The sequence below is a fragment of the Phyllostomus discolor genome, chromosome 5 (assembly GCF_004126475.2).
Source record: "Phyllostomus discolor isolate MPI-MPIP mPhyDis1 chromosome 5, mPhyDis1.pri.v3, whole genome shotgun sequence".
In the NCBI taxonomy this organism is placed as follows: Eukaryota; Metazoa; Chordata; class Mammalia; order Chiroptera; family Phyllostomidae; genus Phyllostomus; species Phyllostomus discolor.
In genome coordinates, this window is record NC_040907.2 from 145,796,228 (window position 1) to 145,817,169 (window position 20,942).

Here is a 20,942-nt window from a genome sequence, read left to right on the forward strand (position 1 = left end):
GAAAAGCCTGTATTTGTTTGTTACCCTCCTCCAACTTGTTTCTGCCGTAGCCTTCACAAATTCAATCCTTCCAAGACTAAGAGTTCCGTTTTTCCAGTCTCTCAAATCAAAATCCCTGAAGTCAAACCTGATTTTTTTCTTTTATCCATCTTTATCAAATACAGTGACCTCTACACTATACATATAATACTGTACAGTATACAGGATAATCAGAATCCCATTGTGTTGTGCCAGCTTCACTCTACCACCCTGATCCAGGCCACCATTAGCCATCCTCCTGAATTCCTACCAAAGTCTCCTACCTGGGCTCAATACTTCCACTCCTGCTGCCACCTGTTTCCCACTCCTGTCTTTTTCCAATGTAGCAGTTAGAACATGTTAAAACATGTCACTTCTCTGCTTTGAACTCTACAGTAATATCCAGTAGCATGTAGACAAAAGCCAAAATCCTTCCAGGGACCCACAGATACAGACCCACATGATTTTCCCCAGAATCCTCTCTGATCTTACCCCTTTTCTCTCCCTCTGGCTCCCTGCACTTTGGCCTCACTGGCCTCTGTGTTTTCTGTACTGTGGCCAGGCTTGCTCTGGCCTCCCCAAGTGTCACCTAACTTGCTCCTTTTACCCCTTCACTCACAAGAGTTATGCATCTGCATCACCACCTCAGTGAGGCTCCTCACTTTGCTTAATATTACAATTCCCTCTCCTAATCTGGCATTCTTAATCTTTAAAAATCAAAATTTTAGCCCAGGCAGGTGTGGCTCAGTGGATTGAGTGCTGGCCTTCGAACCAAAAGTGGCCAGTTCAGTTCTCAGTCAGGGCACATACCTGGGTTGTGGGCCAGGTCCCCAGTAGCAGGGCGCATGAGAGGCAATCACACATTGATGTTTCTCTCCCTTTCTCTCTCCCATCCCCTCTCTGTAAAAATAAATGTTTTTTAAATAAAATATTTTTTAAAATTTATATGTATATATATTTATTCATTCCTGGACATTGTATTTTATTTAAAAATAAATTTAATGAATTTATTGGGGTGACATTGGTTAATTAAATTATGTAGGTTTCAGGTGTACAGTTCTATAGTACATCATCTGTATATTATATTGAGTGTTCACCACCCCAAGTCATGTCTCCTTCCATCACCATTTATCCCTCCTTTACTCTCTTCTACCTCCCGTCACCCCCTTTTCCTTTGGTAATCACCATGATATTGCCTGTGACTATGAAGTTTTTCTTTTCCCTTTGCTTAATCCCTTCACCATTTTCACCCAGTCCTCCAACCCCTGCCCCCTTAATTCTATTTTATGCCTTCCATAGTATTTCATACCATCTGACGTACTATGCCTCTTGTTTATGTTTATTGTTTGCCCTCCAACTAAAATGTAGTATGAGGGCAGGGGTCATATTTGTTAACTGCTGAGTCTCAGCACTGAGAGCAGTGCCTAATACTCAATACTCAGTAAATATTTGAAGAGTAAATTGAATGAAAATTTTCTTTTATAAGGTAATAGTTATATAAAATATATTCTAAAGATTATTCCATTTATTTGAATCTCAGTTTCTCAGTTGATTTTGTTAAACAAATTTAAAATTTTTGCACTTGTTCCAATTAATTATGAGTCATTAATTAATTGGAACATAGTAGTAATTGGAGTAGTAATTGGAACATAGTAGTAATTAATGAATTCTGACCATTGAAATGAGTGGACAAATTAGCAATAAAACAATCATTTCTTGATTAAAACCCTACTAGCATTTACATTACTTTCCCATCTCTGCAAGAGATGCCAGGTGTCTGAAAACTCACAGTACTTTACCCTCTGGCATTGCTAACTGGCTCAGCCTGGGACTGGGGACAGTTTCTCTCCTAAACAAATATCTACCTTGTGGTTCTTTCACTTGCTTTTAGTACATTTTGATGTTAAACAGTTCAGTCCACTGAGATTTGTTTATTTACACATACATACCTACAACAAGGCTAAGACTCTAGCCTTGTTGGGGGTTTTTTTGGTCAGACATAAGATTTACTTAATAATCTATGATTTTCCTCATTGTTTTGAGATGTCACTGTTATCTATGCATATGTATCTGCATGTATTTGTATACACACAGACACACAGATGTGTGTGCACCCTCGTGTGTGTGTGTGTGTGTGTGTGTTTCATTCCTGGGCATTGTATTTTGTTCTTCTGAACAGGTCTTATTTCTACACCAGCATTGCACATTATATAGCTTATAAAAGTCTGATCATATAATACCTCTACCTAAAACCTCTCAATTATCCATTTCCTTTGGGATAAATTTGAATACAGTCCAAACTAACTTACAAGGCAAACAATTGGGTCTTCTAGGTTACTTGATGCTGTGATTTAGTATGTTATGGCAAAGCTGCTTCTTAATTCTTTTAAAAATTGTGTTGGTTTTTTCCCATTTATATTTTCAGATGAGCTTGAGAATAGGATTGTGATTGCCATTGCCCTAACATTAAATTTCTAGGTTGTTTGGCTAGAATTGGCATCTTTGCCGTTTGTTATTCTGTTCAGTGTGGTGGGGTATCTCCTCACATGTCTACCCTCTTCTCTGTCTCTGTCTCTGAATAGACAGTTCCTTGTTGGATGCCACCTCTGCCCCTCTGAGTCTTTTGCCTCAGGCAAGGACACTCCATATTCAGATCACCTCTACACCTTGTCCTGTTTTTAGGGTCCTAGGAAGAATCTCGGAAATCGATTTTGCTTCCATTTCTCCAGAGCAAGACACAGTCCTGTACAGCCCAGCACCATGCCTCTCCTTTACCTTTGGGCAGCTCTACTTCCAGCACAGCCTACTTTTTATGCCCCTGCTCTTTCTGGATCTTTGGCTTCATTGTGATGCATTTTTGAAAAGACTTTTATCTTTAGGAATCAAATATCTGGTCAATCTTAGCTTACTCTTAGAAATTTTTCAATCCATAACAATATGGCAGCCTCATGATTGTTATCCACAAGATTGCCTTTTTAATATTGGTTCATCTTTTGCTTATTAGTGGGATAAAATACACCTTTAAAAAGAAACAGTGCTTGTCCATGTGACTACAAATCACCTGGGGATCTTGGTAAAATAATAGATTCTGATTCAGTATGTTGGGGGTAGGAACCAAGAATCTGCATTTTTAACAATTTCCCAGGGGATGCCAGTGCATCTGACCTGTGGACCATCCTTTGAGTAATGGGATTTTCTAGATGTTATCTATGGCCTGGCTTACCCTGTGGCTTCCACATCTATGAATTGAGAATGTAGAATTACAGAATTAGATCTCAGTTTGGAAGGGACTTCATTGACTAACTACCAAACATGGATCCTGTTTATAATATCCATGCAACGTTCATCACATTTTTTGAAACATAAATGGAATTATATGTATTGTTCTGCAACTTCTCGTTTGATAATGTCTTGCAGAGAATCAGTAAATTTTGAAATAATTCTATGTAATGAGTTGATAGCATTCTATTTGTAGCATAATTTGATTAACACACTTGGTTTTCTGACATTACAGGCAGTGAGATACAATTCCAGGACATACATCTTTTTGCACATGTGCAAGTGTACTCATTGGCTAGATTCCAAATATAGATTTACACAAGTATGTGTGTTTTAAATTTTGATAGGTACTGATTGTCTTCTAAAAAGGTTTTAGCAATTTATAATCACACCAGTAATGTATAAAATAGTGCCCATTTTCTGATATCCTCACCAATACTGATATTACCAGTTTTATATTTCTTCTGAGAGGTTTCTTTTTATATCCATTGCCGTGTTATGTTTTACATGTAATGTTTGTCTCTTACTGACTTCTAGGAGCTCCTTATGTATTCTGGATGTTAATCTTTTGTTATGTATGTTGCAGCTATTTTCCTCCCACCTGTGCCCTGCTTTCTAGTTGTTGACTCAGTTTTTTGATCCTTAAAATTTAGTAAACACTAGCTATCTTGAAAAATTTTAGTAAGAATTAATGAGATATTCCAAAGCACTTAGCAGTGTTGCCTGGCATAATGTGTTATTAATAGCTTATGCATGTTAGCTTTTATTATTATAATTCCTCTCACAGTCTTATCCAAGAGCTTACTGTTAATATCTCTGTTCAAGCCTTAGTTTTCATCATGAACTCACGTTCTTCCTGCTCACCTCTTCTTGGGTAGGTTCATTACCCACTCTTGGTACAGCCCCTCTTTTCCAGGTGGTCCTGGCCAGTTGTATCTTCCAGCAGCCCTGCCAGTCCATATCTAAAGTGACTGCGCCATGTTTGTCTCGCTTTGCTTTATTCAAATGATCAAGCAGTTTTAGGAAAAGCAAACATCTATCTTGATTGATATCAAAGAGATCAGTGGGGGAAAAACAGTGTAAGTGTCTCTTTCCACCTTAACTCTTTACACTCATTACATGCTATTTGGGACTTGCACAGTTAGACCAAGTTTGAGAGACGGAGTGCTCGGACTCTTCAGAGAGAGAGGGGAAGGTTGCCAAGGAGAGTAGTGCTGTGTTTTATGGCATGTCGATGAGCCCTGCACAATAATGCAGGGACTAACTTTTGGAGGGAAAACTGCTGACATCTTTGGGGAAATGGAAAATTTCTAAAATTTTCTTTAAAAGGCTGCCAATATATTTGTTTTAATTATTGCTTACTTAAGTATTCTTTCAAACTATATCTTTTTAAAAGCTGCTCTGGGATATTGGATTTATCCTGGTTAATTTACACCTTCCATTTTATGTATTTTTTTCCATTTGGAAGATATAGGCAATGTTGAATTCACATATGCATAGTTATGTTAGCATAATGTTGAATATTATGTTTAGCATAATACTGAGAAATCAATATTTGGGAATGATTTTTTAATATGACTGGTTAAACTGCTAAGAGTTAGTTTACAAATGAATTTACTCAATAGTTTTAAAATATGTTCATTCATTGATTTACTCATAAAACATTTTTCAGTGCTGCTGTATGCCAACTAGTTCTGGGCCTTAACTCTTAAGATTGCGAGTGTAGATAAATTATAGATTCAAGGAGCTCACAATATGATACTATTAAAATATAATGGAGACTAAGTATCTAATCTGATCAATGTGAAGAACAGAATCTAAAACAGAAACTGGATCCCTTACAGGTGGAGGCAGATTGCATGTCCCTGTCAGAGTGCTGCTAGCCTTAAACAGGGATACTTTCAGGAGGCAGTTGAAGAGGAGATCCAGACCAGATTACTCACAGGAAGGGACAGAGGAAAGAGGGTAACCCTCCTGGACAGGAGAGGCGAGGGTTTTCCTAGGAATTAGTATTGAAGAGAAAATGGAAAGGATGGGCTACCATTTTGGTAAAATATTTGCAGAATATTAGCAAAACTCTTACTTAGATACCAAAATTACATCAAGCTAAATTTTACCAGTCACTAAGTTCTTAAAATCAACTTTTAAAAAAGCAACTACCATATTTTGGAAAGTGTTTACTTAAAATTAATCATGTTGACTCATGTTTGACGTTAAAATATTTTAAATTATCAGTTTTAAATATGTATCCAGTTGTGGATGCCTCTTATCTGATGAGTTCATCTCCTCCGCAGTTTCGGTGTCTGAACTGCTCAGCTTCGCAAGTCTGCCCTCAGGATGGCCCTTTGTATCAGGTAAGAGGCACTCACGACTGTACATGCGGCCCCAGGACACTGCCCCAAGGGGACTGCTTCCACCCCACACTCAGGTGCCTAAGACGTGTGACTCTGGGAAACAAACACCTGAGCTATAAAACTTCTTTTCAAATTAAGTCTCCAAAGGTTTCCATTATTTTAGTGCTCTTGAAATAGCTATTTAATTTTACTAACCTAAAAATGAAATTATAAATGTTAAGGCCATAGTTTATGAGTTAGGAATTTTTAATAATTACCAGTTTTATCCCTTGAGAACTCTCTGCTCCATGCTAAATACTTCGTGTGTTATTTTTAAAAATGAACTATTTACCCACAAGATGAAAGATGAGGTGAAGCTGAAAAATGGCAGCAGCTAAGTGTAATTACGAACTTGCTTACTAGGGCCTGCCCTAAGGACTTCACTGAGTTACTGCTTTTAATACAGAACGATGGTGACCAAGCTTGATAATGCACCAAGAAAACTTGAACATGCATCTGAGGAAAGTTTATCTCATAAAAATACATATTAAAAATTTGGAAAACAGAAGGGACTAAGGGTAGTATAGTAAGAATTACTGTCCATAGATGATCTGTGGATGAACCATAGGATTTCTTTAAATCTATGGATGAATCATAGCACTTCTTTAAAATCCTTATTGTTTGGAATATTACTCAGCCATAAGAAAAGAACAAAATATTACCATTTGCAACAGCATGGATAGACCTAGAGGGTATTATGCTCAGTGCATAAGTCAGTCAGAAAAAGGCAAAACCATATGATCTCAGACATGTGTAGAATCTAAAGACCAATGTAAACAAACAAAAGAGAAATAGACTTATAGACAGAGAGACCGAATTGGTGATTGCCAGAGGTCAGGGGGTTTAGGGGATTGGGTGAAAGAGGTGAAGGGATTGGGAAGTATAAATTGGTAGTTACAGAACAGTCACAAGGATATAAAGTACAGCGTAGGGCATATAGTCAATAATAATATTGTAATAACTGTATGTACGGTGCCAGGTGTCTACTGGAAATACCAGGGGAACACCTTGTAAAGTATGTGACTGTCTAACCACTATGCTGTACTCCTGAAATGAATATAATATTGAATGTAAATTGTAATTGAAAAGGTTTTTTAAAGAACAGGAAAAAAGAAATAATTCGTACTTCATGGTCATACCCTTGAATTTACACATCTTAAAACTGCATTCAAAATTCGGGGGACTAGGGGAAATACCTTGGTTTTTTATTCTAAACACTATAAATATACTTTTCGAAAGTTGAGTTCTTAATAACACTGTGCTGAGGCATCCTTGCTTCTTTTGGAAATGTAAAAATAGAACAATTTTCTTGGAGTCCGCTTTCTTGTGTGAGAGTATTTAGCAAGAAGGCTTTTAAAATGTGTATGCTGTTTGAACCAGCAGTTCCACTTATAGGAACCAGTCTGGGAGTGGTGGGTAAGCAGGGTTGCAGGGACTAGACTGTATAGATCCTTGGGTCAAAATTAATTTGTAATAGCCAAAAAAGGGGGGGAAGCATAAAGTGAAAAATACAGCAAAAGAGATTTCTTTGATAACTTATAATTCACTTATGTAAAGGCAGTATGCATAGCCTTTAAAAATAATCATATTAAGTAGTACAGAAATAAATTTATTTTTAAATGGACGAAATTATTTACCAAACAATATGTGTAGCATGATTGCAGTTTTGAGAGACAAGTAAGTACATAGATAAAAAGATTAGAAGGATATAAACTAAAATGATGATGATAGTTATCTTTGGATGGTGTCATTTAAATGATTTTACTTTTGTGTGTGTTTGCTTTTCTGTGTTCTCCAAATCTACATTAAAGCCAAGTTAGTTTTATAATAAATAACCTGTTTTTTTTTTTAAGAAAAACAGTACGCCAATGTTAATTTTAGGATTTTCTAACATCCCATTTGAAATATATACTTCAGAAGTATCTATTCTTTATTGTAGAACCTCATGAGACCGAGGCCTAGCAGCAGCTCTACGAAGTGGAGGTTCAGTCAGTGCGGTCACTTCCCCACCCCAGGAGGAGTGAAGTGCCGTGTTTCCTTATGTCAGAAAGCAAACTGAAATGCAAATAGAACTTGAAGTTCATCTTAATTTCCAGTACTATGACACATTTCAATAAAAGTATTAAGCTTCATATGTTGCCATAGAACAAACACACACACGGTTACTTGGAGGGACAATCAAAACCATCTTTGGTCCAAAACTGAGAAAACCTGAAGCACTTAACCAAGCCATTCCCTCTCTACCTTCATGCTGGTAAAATCAGTGATGGAATTTTCTATATATTTTGAACAATCTCTGGAACAAATGACTTAACTATTTGCAGAAAGTGTGCAGATTTAGCAATCAGGAGTGGAAAACAAAGGTAGATTATTGACGAAGGGCAGGCTGTGGGCTGGCCTCTGGTAGGATGGGAAGCAGTGAAGTCAGTGTTGGATGTCTGGGTTGCAGTCCCCAAATCTGGCTGAGCTTCAGGAAACCCAGGGAGTTTTATAAAATGTAGATTTCTGTGCCCCACTCCCAGCTACTCTGATTCAGGGAGAACAAAATAAAGTTTAAAATAAAACCAAGCAATCAAAATTTATACCAAAATCAATTTAAAGCATGGAAACCCTGAGAGACTGTGACTTTTACTCCAGCCCCTAGAAAACTGGTAGTGGGTCAACCTCGTTTCTTCATCTGGGAGGAACCAATCCTAGGAATTCTCATTCCCACCCTCCAGTCCCATCCTGGGCTGAATGGTAAGAGATTCCAACACTGAGTTTTCTCAGTTTGTAACCTAGTTATGATAAGTAATGAAATGGTCATTTTCAAGATTGCAGAATCTCAGACTATCTTTTTCATTCATACGAAAAAAAATGGTTCTCTGTCCTGGATTTTTACATTCACCCACACTGAGATGAAGGAGAAACAATCCATGGCCATTTCAGTCCTTTCTTGGTTTCATAAAAGTAGCTCCTCAAAATTTCATTTTAAAAGGAGGAATCTGCAGCTTTAAGAAAAGGAAGACAATTGGCACTCCAGACCCTTTCTGACTTGGGCTCTATACATGTGGTAAAACAGAGGGTAAAAGCAGACCCAGAAGTAGCAGTAGAGCATATACCATTTGTCTACAGGCAGCTGTTTCCTCTCTAGTGCCATATGTTGATGTGTGACTTTTTTTTTTTACATAGAAGGACAATATGAACCATTCAGGTATATAAGAATCAAATCTAAATATGTAATAGTATCAACTGATTATTGAAAGGAGGCAGTAAACCTAAATGTTTATGTAACAGATTAGCTACTTGTTTTTCTAAAAAGAAAACAAGTGTCAAAACTGACTAAAAAGAAATAGATTCATAGAGGGAGGCGTCTGTTAATTTGTGACTCAGCGGGCTCTCAGGAACCCCAGCTCTGTTGGAATGCAGCCTACAGACTCGCCTTGTTCAGCCCCACGAGGTTGATGACCGAACACCATTAAGGAGGGCGTTACAGCTTTCAGTCCTCCACAGGCCCTGCCTCTCCCTCGGTGTTATGTTAGTAGTCTTCACCTGTGCAACCAGTGTGACCTCTCGAGGCCTTCGAACTTGGCCTTTGTTGTATACTATGGAAAACTTTACTGATTCTAGAAAAACAATGGCAATTAAAAATTACAGAGTTTTCATAGATATAACAGAATGGGGGTTACCAGAGGGGAAGTGAGGTGGGGGAGAGCAAATTGGGCAAATGGGGTCAAATATACGGTAATGGAGGGAAACTACAGACTTTGAGAGGTGAGCACGCAAGAGAGTATATGGTAGTGAATTATAATGTTGTACACCTGAAATTTACACGTTATTAACCAATGTTGCCCCAATAAATTTAATTAAAAATATATAGTTTTAACGTCACCTTGTTGTAATCACTAGTATCAGCAAATATTGGAAATTATAACCCCTCATTCTTAAAATCTTTTGTATATAATCTATATTGTTTTTTATAAACACAGTCTTATTCATCATCTCTTTTTATTTTATAGTCATATCCCATGGTATTGCAGTATCGACCAAGAATTGATTTTGGTTAAACCAAGGGGCCTAGATCCCACTGAGATGAATCCTGCACTATTTGTTTACTCTGGACAGATTGCACAGCGAATGGTGTGTGGACTAGAGGGACACAACCAGACTTTCAGCATGCAAATAAGGCCATTGTCTGTCTCTGAATTGTCCGTCACATTTATGTTATTTCTCTTACGAGCAAACCAAGTGCCATTCTGCTACTGAACCACCTGCATAAGTTATTTGTGCCGTCTCCCCGTGTGCAAGTCCCGGTCGGTGTCAGTGAGATGTGCGCCACGATGCAGCCCTCGGAGTGTTCTGCTTGCCTGTTCCAAGACTGTTCTGATGTTTGGTTACACTAGTAATACGGCTTAATCTTTGTGGTGTTGCAGTTTTCATATACTATTTCATTAATTCTTGTTTAAATAGTGTATTGTACAAAAAACTAGTAATTATTATATCTTGAAATTATTTTGTATGGGAAATATATTTAGAAAAGTGGTTTCTGAGCCACTGTCCTGTTCTCAGTAAGATTTTTGTTTGCAAAATAGTTCATCTTTGGGGAAGAATTCCACTTATTCTTTGAGCGCATTGTAATTGTAGGCATTTTAAATCATCTGTCAGTGTAGTCTATCAATTGCACAAGGAGAGGGCATGTTAGCCCTCCAGATTGAAAATGTATGTGATTCTTGGAGAACTGAAGTTCGATTCACAATCATTCAGAATGTTGGCAGCTGATCACATTGACTTCTAAGGAAGTTAATGTGTAAGTAAGGTCAGTCTCCTTTCATAATGCCTTATGACTAGAGGGTGCTGCTTCACGAGCCGTCACTGAGTAGCTCATTTTACGGATGCGTCTCTATACCGTTGCTCTCATTTAATGAGTACAGTGTTGCTCTTTTTCCTTTGGCCTTAGGTATGTGTCACTGTGGCATGCAGAGGGTTAGGATGATTTTAAATATTAGGATCTTTAGAGCAGATAACATTAGCTATTTTATGGATCTCAAAAGTCTCAAAGCAATTGTAGATTAAAACTGTTAGTTACCTATCACATTTCCAAAACATTTGCATACAATAGAATAAATGCAGTGTAGTAAATATGCTAACCAAAAGTAATAGTCTGAGGATATTTCATTTTAGATCCTGTAGCAATCGGGGGAAATGGGATTACTGTTTTATACATAAGTTCATTAAGGTCAGAGCTGTGATGATGTCCTTGATTTTGCAGTTTTGTTAAGTCTTCCATTCATTTTGAGGTTATTGTGCAAGTCAGAGAAAGTCTTGTTACCTTAACTTATATGAAGAGCTTCATTTTAAATGTTTTAAAATTTATAGTTGTTTTCAAAAAACTTCTTTGGAAATTGTTTTTATTAATTGCTTCAAAACAAGTTAACCTCTGAAACTTAGGAAAAATCTTGAAAAGTAGGAAAAATATTTTAGAAATCTGACATGAGCACAACCTGTGTGTTACACACATAGTTTTTATACTGTATACCTGGTGGATGTGCTACATTTTCCAGTAAAATGTATCACAAATTAATGCCTTCTGACTCAAAATGCTCCTTAGAAATAAAACATTGTACAACGCTAAGAAACACATACAAAATACAGCTAAATCTTGATGCATTTCACAGTATAAAAGGCTGAAATACCATAATTCTCTTTTCCACATATCTTTGTTTCAAGTCAAAAAGTCTACATTAAATTTTCTGTTGTTTTTGTTCTGGCTTATATGAAAAAGGTTACGGCAATTTCATTGTGTGTGTTTGGAAGGGCTCACAAGCAGAGTTTAAAAGGCAGATTTTTTTATTCAAAATCTTCAAAAATGGTTAGAATAGACCATTATGGTCACACTCAGCCAAAAACTAAATTTACTCTTTAGCTACAGAAATTATTTTATCCTGTGAAATCTAATTCCCTACATGCCTAAGAAATTTTAAAATTTATTATAAATTTGTGACATCTAGATCAGTGATTGAAGTAATATTTTACATATGGAAGTTAACTTTAATTGACTTAATGCAAAATGCATTGAGAGTGCATTTTTAAAGCCACTAATGAGACTTGAATGTTTTTGGGTCCCTGGCCAAAACATACAACCTTAAGTGAATTTTACATATACAGTCTCTTTAAATTTATCCCGTTGCTTCATCATATGTAATTTCACTATTTTCCAAGGAAATACAGGGTCTGGCACAAATAATGCCCCTTTTTTATTACAAAATCTTTTATTAAAAAATCATAAGCATGTGATTCTATTACATAACAATATCACATTCAAGCATACCATGTGACATTTTAGGTGAAACATTCAGATTAAAACTATAAATTATTACACTCCTGTTATTACCTACTGACCACACTCAAGCAGGCCCTACTTCTGCCAGACCCTGTGTGTAGGAAGCAATTACGGAATTTAGAATAGTTTAGTGCATTAACATTTTTACTGAGATGCAGTGGAATATGTGCCAAAACATGTGAAAAAACCTGACATAAAGGACATCATTTGTCATTTGGGGGAAGGTACACATTTTATGGTGGTCCTGAGTAGTACGGTATTGCTGCTGGAACCACAGACTTCTTCAGCTGACCTCTTTTGATACATTCAACTATGATTTTCTAAGTATGGGACCTCTTTCATATCTAGTAATACACTAAATTTCCAGCTAAATATTCCCTAAGTTAGGTTATGGAATTTGCAAGAAACCAGGTATAGAAAAAATATACAGACAACTTTTGTGGTTAGTTTTATAAACTTAGGGTGCTAGTAAAATACTCTTTATATAAATAACCTATAGGAATAATAATCTAAATCTGCAAAATTGGAGAAGAAATAAAACTTACATTTTTGTTTAATGTGTTGCTTCTTAGATGTAAGACACTGAAAGAACTTTACTTCCATAAAAGATTTTTGTAATCTGTTTTCTCTGCCTTAGATATATTAGTTAAAGGGTCAAGGAACCTTGGACATCAAAGGCCTGTTATTTACAGACATCACTTTAACTGAAGTAAATCGCATCAGTTAATAGAAAAATCAGAATATGGCCTTTTCTCTAGATTAACAAAATGCTTTCAAGAAGTACAAATGAAACTAAAAGGCTCATTGATGGGGTAATATTAGCCCATTCTCTCTGGGTTACAGCTGTCTTGGGTGATGTCTTCTTTCTACTTTTAGAAAAAGTATATTATTTCATTATTCATTGAAAATCTGTCCCATACTAATATGCCACATTTTATAAATGTAATGAGTTTGCTCAACTATCTTATACTCAAATGTAATCTAAATTTAAATGATTCCGTAAGAGAAAAAAGTGCGTTACATAATATTATAAACTGTTTAGCTTTATTGAAATATTTAAGAGAAAGTGCCTCATTGCAGCTGTGCATTTCTGTTTTGGATTTACTGCACACATTTTGAGTTATCTGTACCTGTCTCCTATGAATGATTTCATACCTAAATAGGCACTTGTAAGTTAATCACTTTTTAAACGATTTTCATGAGGAAATACATATCACCAAAGACATTTTACTGCTAATTAATAACCATGTTGGAGAGACGGTCTTAACAGTTTTGGAGGCTGGAAATTTTTAGATTGCAATTTAGTTTTACATTAGGCAATAACCTTGAGTAATTGCTAAGTTATCGCCAAAGAAAGGCTTTAAAATTAATTTTCATGGTGAGATGAATCAAATGCAGGTTTTTCTTATAATTAGCAGAGCATACTTTTTTCCACATATGTGTCTTTTTTTCCCAGCACTATTTGACAGATCTTAGGAAATCTCAAAGGTGAGAAGGAGATAAACACAGCAAATGGCCTTTCTCTGGATGAAAAGTGGGAGAAGGACATACTTTGAAAAGAAAATTGAAATGCAGATTTTAAATTCTAATTTGAGGAGCTTCTTACTTATTCCATGGAGGCAGTAGAAACAAACATTACATGTAATTCGTTCCTAGGTTCTTAATAATATGAGACATTTTATTAAAGACAGACTTTGCTAAGAGTGCTCCCATGCTCATTTGTATAGAAAATACTACATTCTGTTGGACTCACATAAATGCTTTTCTTTTATTCAAAAGCAGAATTTTCATAAAGGCCTGTTTTAAGTGTCTGCCCTGTTCTTTGGTAATTATTGTTACTAGAATTCAAGCACACAGCCAAATTTGGCAAAATGGGTCTCAGATCCAGAGCATCTGTACATCTGATTGGATACTCTCCTTACACCATTCTCCTTGGGAGTCATGCCATGGGCCACCTTAAAGATAAACCTCGTTCTGATAGACCACTGCGTTAACCTCCTCAGTATAAAAATGGGTGGACTCTGTTACATGCTGTGGTTTATCATAAGGCATTTTCTAGCAGGCTAAATAAGCTTTACACATTAAGATAGTGGTTGTAGGAGAATTGCAAAAATGAATGAGTTTGCCGTAACTTTAGTTTTCTGGATTAGAAACACAAAAACATGAAATGCTATTGTTATTTTAAGATGTATCTCTCTACAATAAGGAACATGTCTGCTACATCTGGCTTATTAATGATTAAGAATATTAAATATACCAGAGACTGAAACCCTTGAAAGCACAACATAACCAACCAATTCTGGATTTACTTGATATATCTAGTTCAGTAATATTTTGATGGAAAAACATCAGAAAAAGTTCATTAAAATGCACTTAAATATATATTACAAGGTTTTCACAGGTTTTTTTTTCTTACCACAATGACATTTTCCCAGTAATTTAAAAGTGATTCTCTTCCTAATGTAACATAGTTTTCACAAATAGTATGTTTATTTGCTATTCTTACTATGCTTTCAAACAATGAAAATGCTTGAGCACTTCCATTTTAGAAAGTTATGAAATTAAAAAATTTAATTTTAAATGCTTATTAAAATGTGTCTGTATACCTGTTAATGCCCCTTTTTCTAGGATCCAACACTGAGACATTGTTCAGGAATGCTTTTTAATTTCAACTACCTTTAAACCTAGAGTCAAGTGAGACTGATACGTTAACACTGGGTCTAGTTTCCTTCCATCCTTCAGAGCTTCATGGGTAAGAAACTAACCTGGTACAAATGCAGACGAAGTGTTTCTGGGCCTCGTAGAGACAGCAAACAGATTATTTATCCACAGACTTCTCGTCGGTCCACTGGAGCAGGAGTTCTACACGTTAGCAATGTGATGGGATCAGGCTGATAGTGTGTGGGGTCAGTTTTCTTTTGCTGTATTTTTTAGAATGGGGATGGGGCCTAAGTGTCCTTATGAAGCTGTGGTTAAGACAAGAGCCTGTGAGGGGCACCAGTGTCTGCTCGTTCCTGCATCGAGCAACACAGCAGTGAGCACCAGTTTTAACAGTGGCCCTCACGTCACACAGAACCATCATAGAATATACTGTACAGTTGTGTTGCTGGTTTTCCTTTGAAATATAAAATATTTTAAGCTTTTTTTTTGTCAAAAGTGGTAACATCTTAATACAAATAAAAACCTTTTTGTGGTTGTAAGATTTCGCTTATAAATCATTCAAATTGAAGTGAAAGATTACCAGGTCATTGTTAATGACTTAGTCTATTAAGAATATATGTATTTTTGTAAAGGAAAAGCACTTGTAGATATTTAATCAGTACAAGATATATGTCTGTTTTGCAGAAATAAAATGCTGCTTAGAGATTCTCTTTAAATATTTTTTATTTTTGTGCTCAGATGTACTTTCTGTTGGTCTCTGGAGTGTCCTGTACAAGCTGTGTGGTCGCGCTGTGGGGCTAGAGAACTTCTGTTTTTAAAATCTGGACGTAGCCAAGTATCCTTGACCATGTTAAAAATAGTATCTTTGTTATTAAAAAATTGATTGCATAATTTATTGTCTGTCATCCTTAATGGTTGTAGACTGTAACTTCCATTTAAAAGTATCCCCCATTAGGCATCACTGTAGCCAGTTTCACTGAAATTTGAGTTTTGAGATTATAAACATTTTCTAAAGTGTTTGAGCCATGTGGGATGGCAGGGCCCTCATGTGGCACTTTGTGCGCTCGCACACCCGCTGCAGAGCAGGTTCTTGCTTTGTTAGATCCGTCACATCCAAATAACCCCCCAGATGTGACCGGGGGTCCGAGAAAGGCCCAAGAGGACTGCAAGACCACTTTCTTCAGCCAGTTACATAGCAACTTTGTTTTTGGCAGTCCCTTCCTGCATACTTGCCTCTGGAATTCTAGGCAGGCTAAAGTAAGACTTCCAAGTCAGGAGGGTTGCCGGGATTCATTTCTCTGCCTGTTGTCCCTTAGATGCCTGAAGCTTTGTCTCATACTAGCGGTGCCAACTTGACCAGGCTTTCTCCCTTTGCGGTAACACTTGGCACTCTTATTGCAACCACAGTAATTGATGTTTGTTGGTCTTCCCATTAGATGGTGAGCTTCCAGAGGGATATTGACAGTGTGGCATATCTCCGCCTTCACATGACACATTTGCATAGTGACTGGCACCCATGGAACTAGTGAAAGAATCCAGATTTCAGGAAGCAGAGGCAACGCTGGCGATTGTCTCTAACAAGTCTCCTGGTGTCATACCCCTTCTCAAAATCACATCCATCACATTGGATTAGGGCCCCACCCTCATGACCTCATTTGAAGGCTGTATCTCAATTCAGGTCACATTCTTATTACAGGGGAGTTACGGGTTCTGCATATGAATTTGGGAGGACATTACTGAGTTTCTAACAGCCATGGGGTGTCCCACAGACCTGGGTTCAAGGGCAGGTCGTTCTGCTGTGTAATGGGCAATTAACCTGGCTGAGTCCGTTTCCTCACTGGTGGAGCATGAACAGTAACAGCTTACCCACAGGTGTGTGGAGGAGTGAGATGCCACAGGAAGTGCCCAGAGCAACGCGGGCAGGAACAGCAGAGGACGGCATGCTTGTTTCCACCTCTATGCACTGCAGCCCAAGTAATTATGCATTATGCTGGTTTGCTGTGAGCTAAAATACTGTCAAATAATTCCAGCTTTGCTTTCCTAGAGCAATTCCACTCACATGGTAGCTCATAAAACTCATTCCCACTGAATGTGCTAGTGCAGAAACGACCCAGCACAGGGTCTAGCACACAGTAGGCACTTTTACAAGATGCTTCCCTTCCCCCACACCCATTTAATCATCAGAATGCACCTATGGGGCATTCTTAGCCCAATTTCAGTGATGTAAAAGTGAGTCTAAATAACTTACCATCACCAAGAGGTAGCCGGGTCCCAACACAGTCCCTTCTTTTTCCAAGGGCGATTCTGTCCTCAGGGGCACTGCCTCCCCCTTCAGCTTCGAGCTCCAGAGAAGACTGCTAAGGCCCTCCTGGCCCCTGTGGGCTGGATTGCATGGAAGATAAACACTCGGCAGCCAGTGTGGGCCTAAGGTAGCACAGCATGCATGGCACTGCTGTGGCCGACACACTGTTCTGAGCACCCACTGTACACCAGGCGCTGTGGTAGGCCCTGGGGATGCAGTGGGTGAGGCACACACCCCACCCTTATGTCCGTGGAGCTTCCAGGATGGAGAAGGACTGAACATGAAACATACAACAAATACATAATATGAAGAACAGCAAGGGTTCTGAAGAAAATAAATTCTACGAGACAGAATCGTAGGTCCAAACCTTTCTGAGGAAATGACATTTAAGCAGAGAGATGAAAGAGTAGCTGGAACGAGTCAGGCCAGTAGCCGTGGAAAGAGCCATGACAAAGAACAGTTTGAGCTGCAAGTAGCCCAGCCACCCACAGAGAGCCCCGGTGGGGCGGGGCGGTGACCAGAGCGATGCAACAGGATTCTGGAGGGGACACCAGGGGCCCAGTTCGTAGGCACTTTTAGAACCTATTTACAAGGTTGTATTTTATTCTGGGCCCAATCGAAGGACTGGAATCAGGACTGACATCATCTTATTATTTTTCAAAGCTCTCTGGGAGCTTTGTGGAGAACAAACATACTGTAAAGGGACGGGGCCTAGACTGGAAATGGGAACAGGTTGAAAGCCAACAGCAGTAATCCAGGTAAGAAAAAACACAAGGTCCCAGACCAGGGTCTCCAGTACTCAAGACGGACAGAAGCAGTCATGGAGAAAAGTGGGTTCCTTCGCACAAATGCTCCCCACCGCAGCCACAATGTGCCTGCATTCCATGTGACCTCAGTTTTTAGGTCATAGGGGAAGCCTCAATGGGGGTGGGGAGTCCAGACTGGAAGGTGGGAAGAAGCCTTGGAACTGGAGAGAAGCAGCCACACCAACACCCACCACTTCCTTAGGAAGCCTGGGGGTGGCCGGGCAGAGGGATGGAAGTGGGGTCGTTAGGACTGGGTGGGAGAAAGGACCCTGAAAAGCCGCTTCTACCAGTCCCGTCCAGGGCCTGCTAAGCAGGGCTCCCCACAGAACCTGCTGCCCTGCTGGTTGGAGCCCCAGCTCACTGGAGAGGCCGCTACACTTCCCTTGAGGCCTAGCCAGTAGCACCTACTCTGAGGTGGTCCCATCTGCTCTTTCCCCAGAGCCCTTTATACAGCCCTGTCCTACCGCAGGTGCTGGAGCCAAACAGGCTTGGGCTCCACCTGTTTAACTAAGGGTGGGTGCATTACAGAGTCTCTCCTCCGCGGTGAATGAGACCCTACCGTAAATGTGACACTGAACTAGCAGAACTCATGAGATGCAATTAAAACACCTACTTGTTTAATTTGTGCCTCTCATAGTCTCCTTCCACTGGATAAAAATGTCAGCATTCCTGGGACTTTTTCACAGTATCAACTTAAAAACTGGAAAGTTCAGTATATTAATCAACATTTCAATGTTCATTGCAGGGCTACACTTCTCCCCTGCTCCAACTAGGGCCTGATAAAGGGTCACCTTCCTTCCCAAAATAGAGGGAAAGCCATCCTCCCTCTCCTCCCCCACTTGGTCTGGGTAGGAGGTGGGGGAGGAGGGGAAGCCGAGTGCAGCGGGGCAGGTCTACAGGCCCCCAGCAAGGCGGAGGCCTCCACTCACTTGCAGGGGCTGTGCCTCTATGTCGGTGGGCTGTTCCTGGTGCCCCTCACCTGCTGTTCCAGTGTACAGCCCACAGCCTCTTACTACAGGGGTTTTCTCTCCCCACAGGCTGCCGTCTCTTGGGCAGGATTCCTTCCAAGTGGCTCCTGGCAGATGCTGCAGGTGCCCTGTAGGGCCCCCAAGAGTCATGCCACAGTGACCCCCATCAAAGACAAATCTGTTTCCTGACCACCTGGTAGGGGCTCTCTCCCACTGCTGGCCTGATGCCTGGGGCTCAGGCACCGCCTCTGGCCTTTAGATTCCTCTGGGTGTGTGCATGCACACGCCCAGTGTCCCCATAGCCACAGTAACACACACCAAGCTCTCCCCGTGTGTTGTGGGAGCACCAGTCCCACTGGACTTGGTGGAGAGGACAGTGCCTCCACCCCTCTGTCCTGAGGAATGGTGTGCACAGCCCAGCTCACTCCACAGAAATCTTCCATAAATCCTCCCTCCTTATCCCTGCAGCATTCCCTTGAAAATGAGATCGGCAGCCCACCGAGCAACCTGAAGCCCTGGGTAGTGCGTGACCACTGGGTATGATCGCACTTCTCCTTCTCCACCTTCCTGTCCCACGGAACAGGCTGGCCAGGCTCCCCAAGAAAACATGGCTCTCTCTGCAGCCACCTTGTCCAGAGGCAAGATAACACACAGTCTGTGACACCATGGAGCTCCTGATGGCACAGGCAGATGGAAAGAGACCCTGTTGTGCCTTGCCATGCAGTGCCCAACACAGACGGAGACCTGAGGCCCTGGTGCCAACCCAGACCACACTCTTTCAAGACGGCTGCCGCAGAGAGCCAAGGGCTGGACTGAATGACAAAGGCAAAGGGAAGTCCTGTCCGAACTGCCCGAGTCCAAGACAACTGCTGACTCTCAGGCACCCCGAGCAAGTGTGGAGTGGAGGGAAAAGGTGAAACTAATGTCACGTTTCATAGATCCTACAACGCAGAGGCTGTTCTCCGACCATGGTGTTGGTGCTGGCTCCTCTAGGCTGCTCAGGCCACCCCACTGGCACCAGGCTGCCATCATTTCTCAAGCTTCTTGTGTGGAAACAGTTGGGGGAGCAGCTGATGTTGAGGAGGGAGGGGGTGACCAAGGAGTAAGACGGAAACAGCCCAAGGAGAGCGTTTCTGGTTCTTAATGTGCTCACTGAAGAACAGCCCAGAGCTGCCACTGGGGTGTCCATCTGAAACAGCCCCAGAGCTGTGGGTTGAGTGCGGTGATGGCAGGAAAACTGGCAGGGATTCAGGAGCCCCACTCATTCCTAGTTCTGCCACTCATTAGCTGTGTGACCTTGGGCAAGTCACTTGCCCTCTCTGGTCCCTGCCTTGGCTACTTCCCCCTGTACCTCCCTTCCTGTAACAATCATCTCCATTGTCCAGCCAGGGAGCAAGGTCCCTGAACACACACCAGTCTGTGTAGTTCAGCCCTATGTTCTGCCCCTAGCCCAGGGCCTGGCCTATGGCAGTGCTCAAGCGCAAGGAAAAAAACCTGAGAGAATAAGATGATCAGTGACACTCTACACCATGAACCCACTGTTCTTAATGCAGAAACCAATGGCCTGCCTTCGCCATCCCCAGACTGGGGCACGAGGGGCCCTGCCCCGGGCCTGCCCTTTAGAAGGCCCTGTGTATCACAAGCTGCATGACGCATTCTTTTTTTTCCTGTTTGGTCTTCTAAGAAACTTTTTCAAAGTTCAAAAAGTTCAGTAATCAATTGACTAAACAGGAATTAGGGGAGAGGAACATACCATATAATGGGGGCCCTCATGGGGGAGGGGAGTGGGGTCATGGTCTCTGCCCTGGGAAACCACAGAAGGGGTGCTCCTGGGTTGAAGTCACAGACCCAGATCACCCACGTGAGTGTCCGGGCACACAGATGGTTGCACCCTCTCCCTCACCTCTTGCCGGGGTGGCGGGGGGGCAGTTTGGGGAGGCCCTGGCTCCCTGGGGATCTTCCTCCTGGGTTCAGGGGGGTTCCCCTGGGTCCAGGTACCCTGGGCACCTGTGCCAAGGCCAGGCTTCTGCTGCCAGCCCTCTGACACCTCTACAAGCCCAGCCGGCCCATGAAACCACCCACACGCATAGGCAGCAGGCTGCTCGGAGAAAGAATAGGCTGTTCTGTCCTCTGGGGATTAGGCTGCAGAGCCCTGCGTAAGAACTGAGGGTGTCTGTGTGACTTTATACATCACTG

The 20,942-nt window shown here is 40.6% G+C and overlaps 1 protein-coding gene across 5 annotated transcripts in view; it reads left to right on the forward strand.

Moving 5' to 3' along the window:
• Positions 1–15,561, forward strand: part of PCGF5 (polycomb group ring finger 5) — a 120,997-nt gene extending 105,436 nt beyond the window's left edge. For 3 of the 5 annotated variants that reach the window (XM_028511748.2, XM_036026986.1, XM_028511749.1), the window contains exons 9-10: positions 5,592–5,651; positions 9,689–15,561. In XM_028511748.2, coding sequence (XP_028367549.1) covers positions 5,592–5,651; positions 9,689–9,736 — 108 coding nt within the window. In that variant the 3' untranslated portion in view covers positions 9,737–15,561. The remainder of the gene's footprint in view (positions 1–5,591; positions 5,652–9,688) is intronic. The other 2 variants (XM_028511750.2, XM_028511751.2) reach the window with 1 other exon arrangement.
• The last annotated feature ends 5,381 nt before the right edge of the window (positions 15,562–20,942 follow it).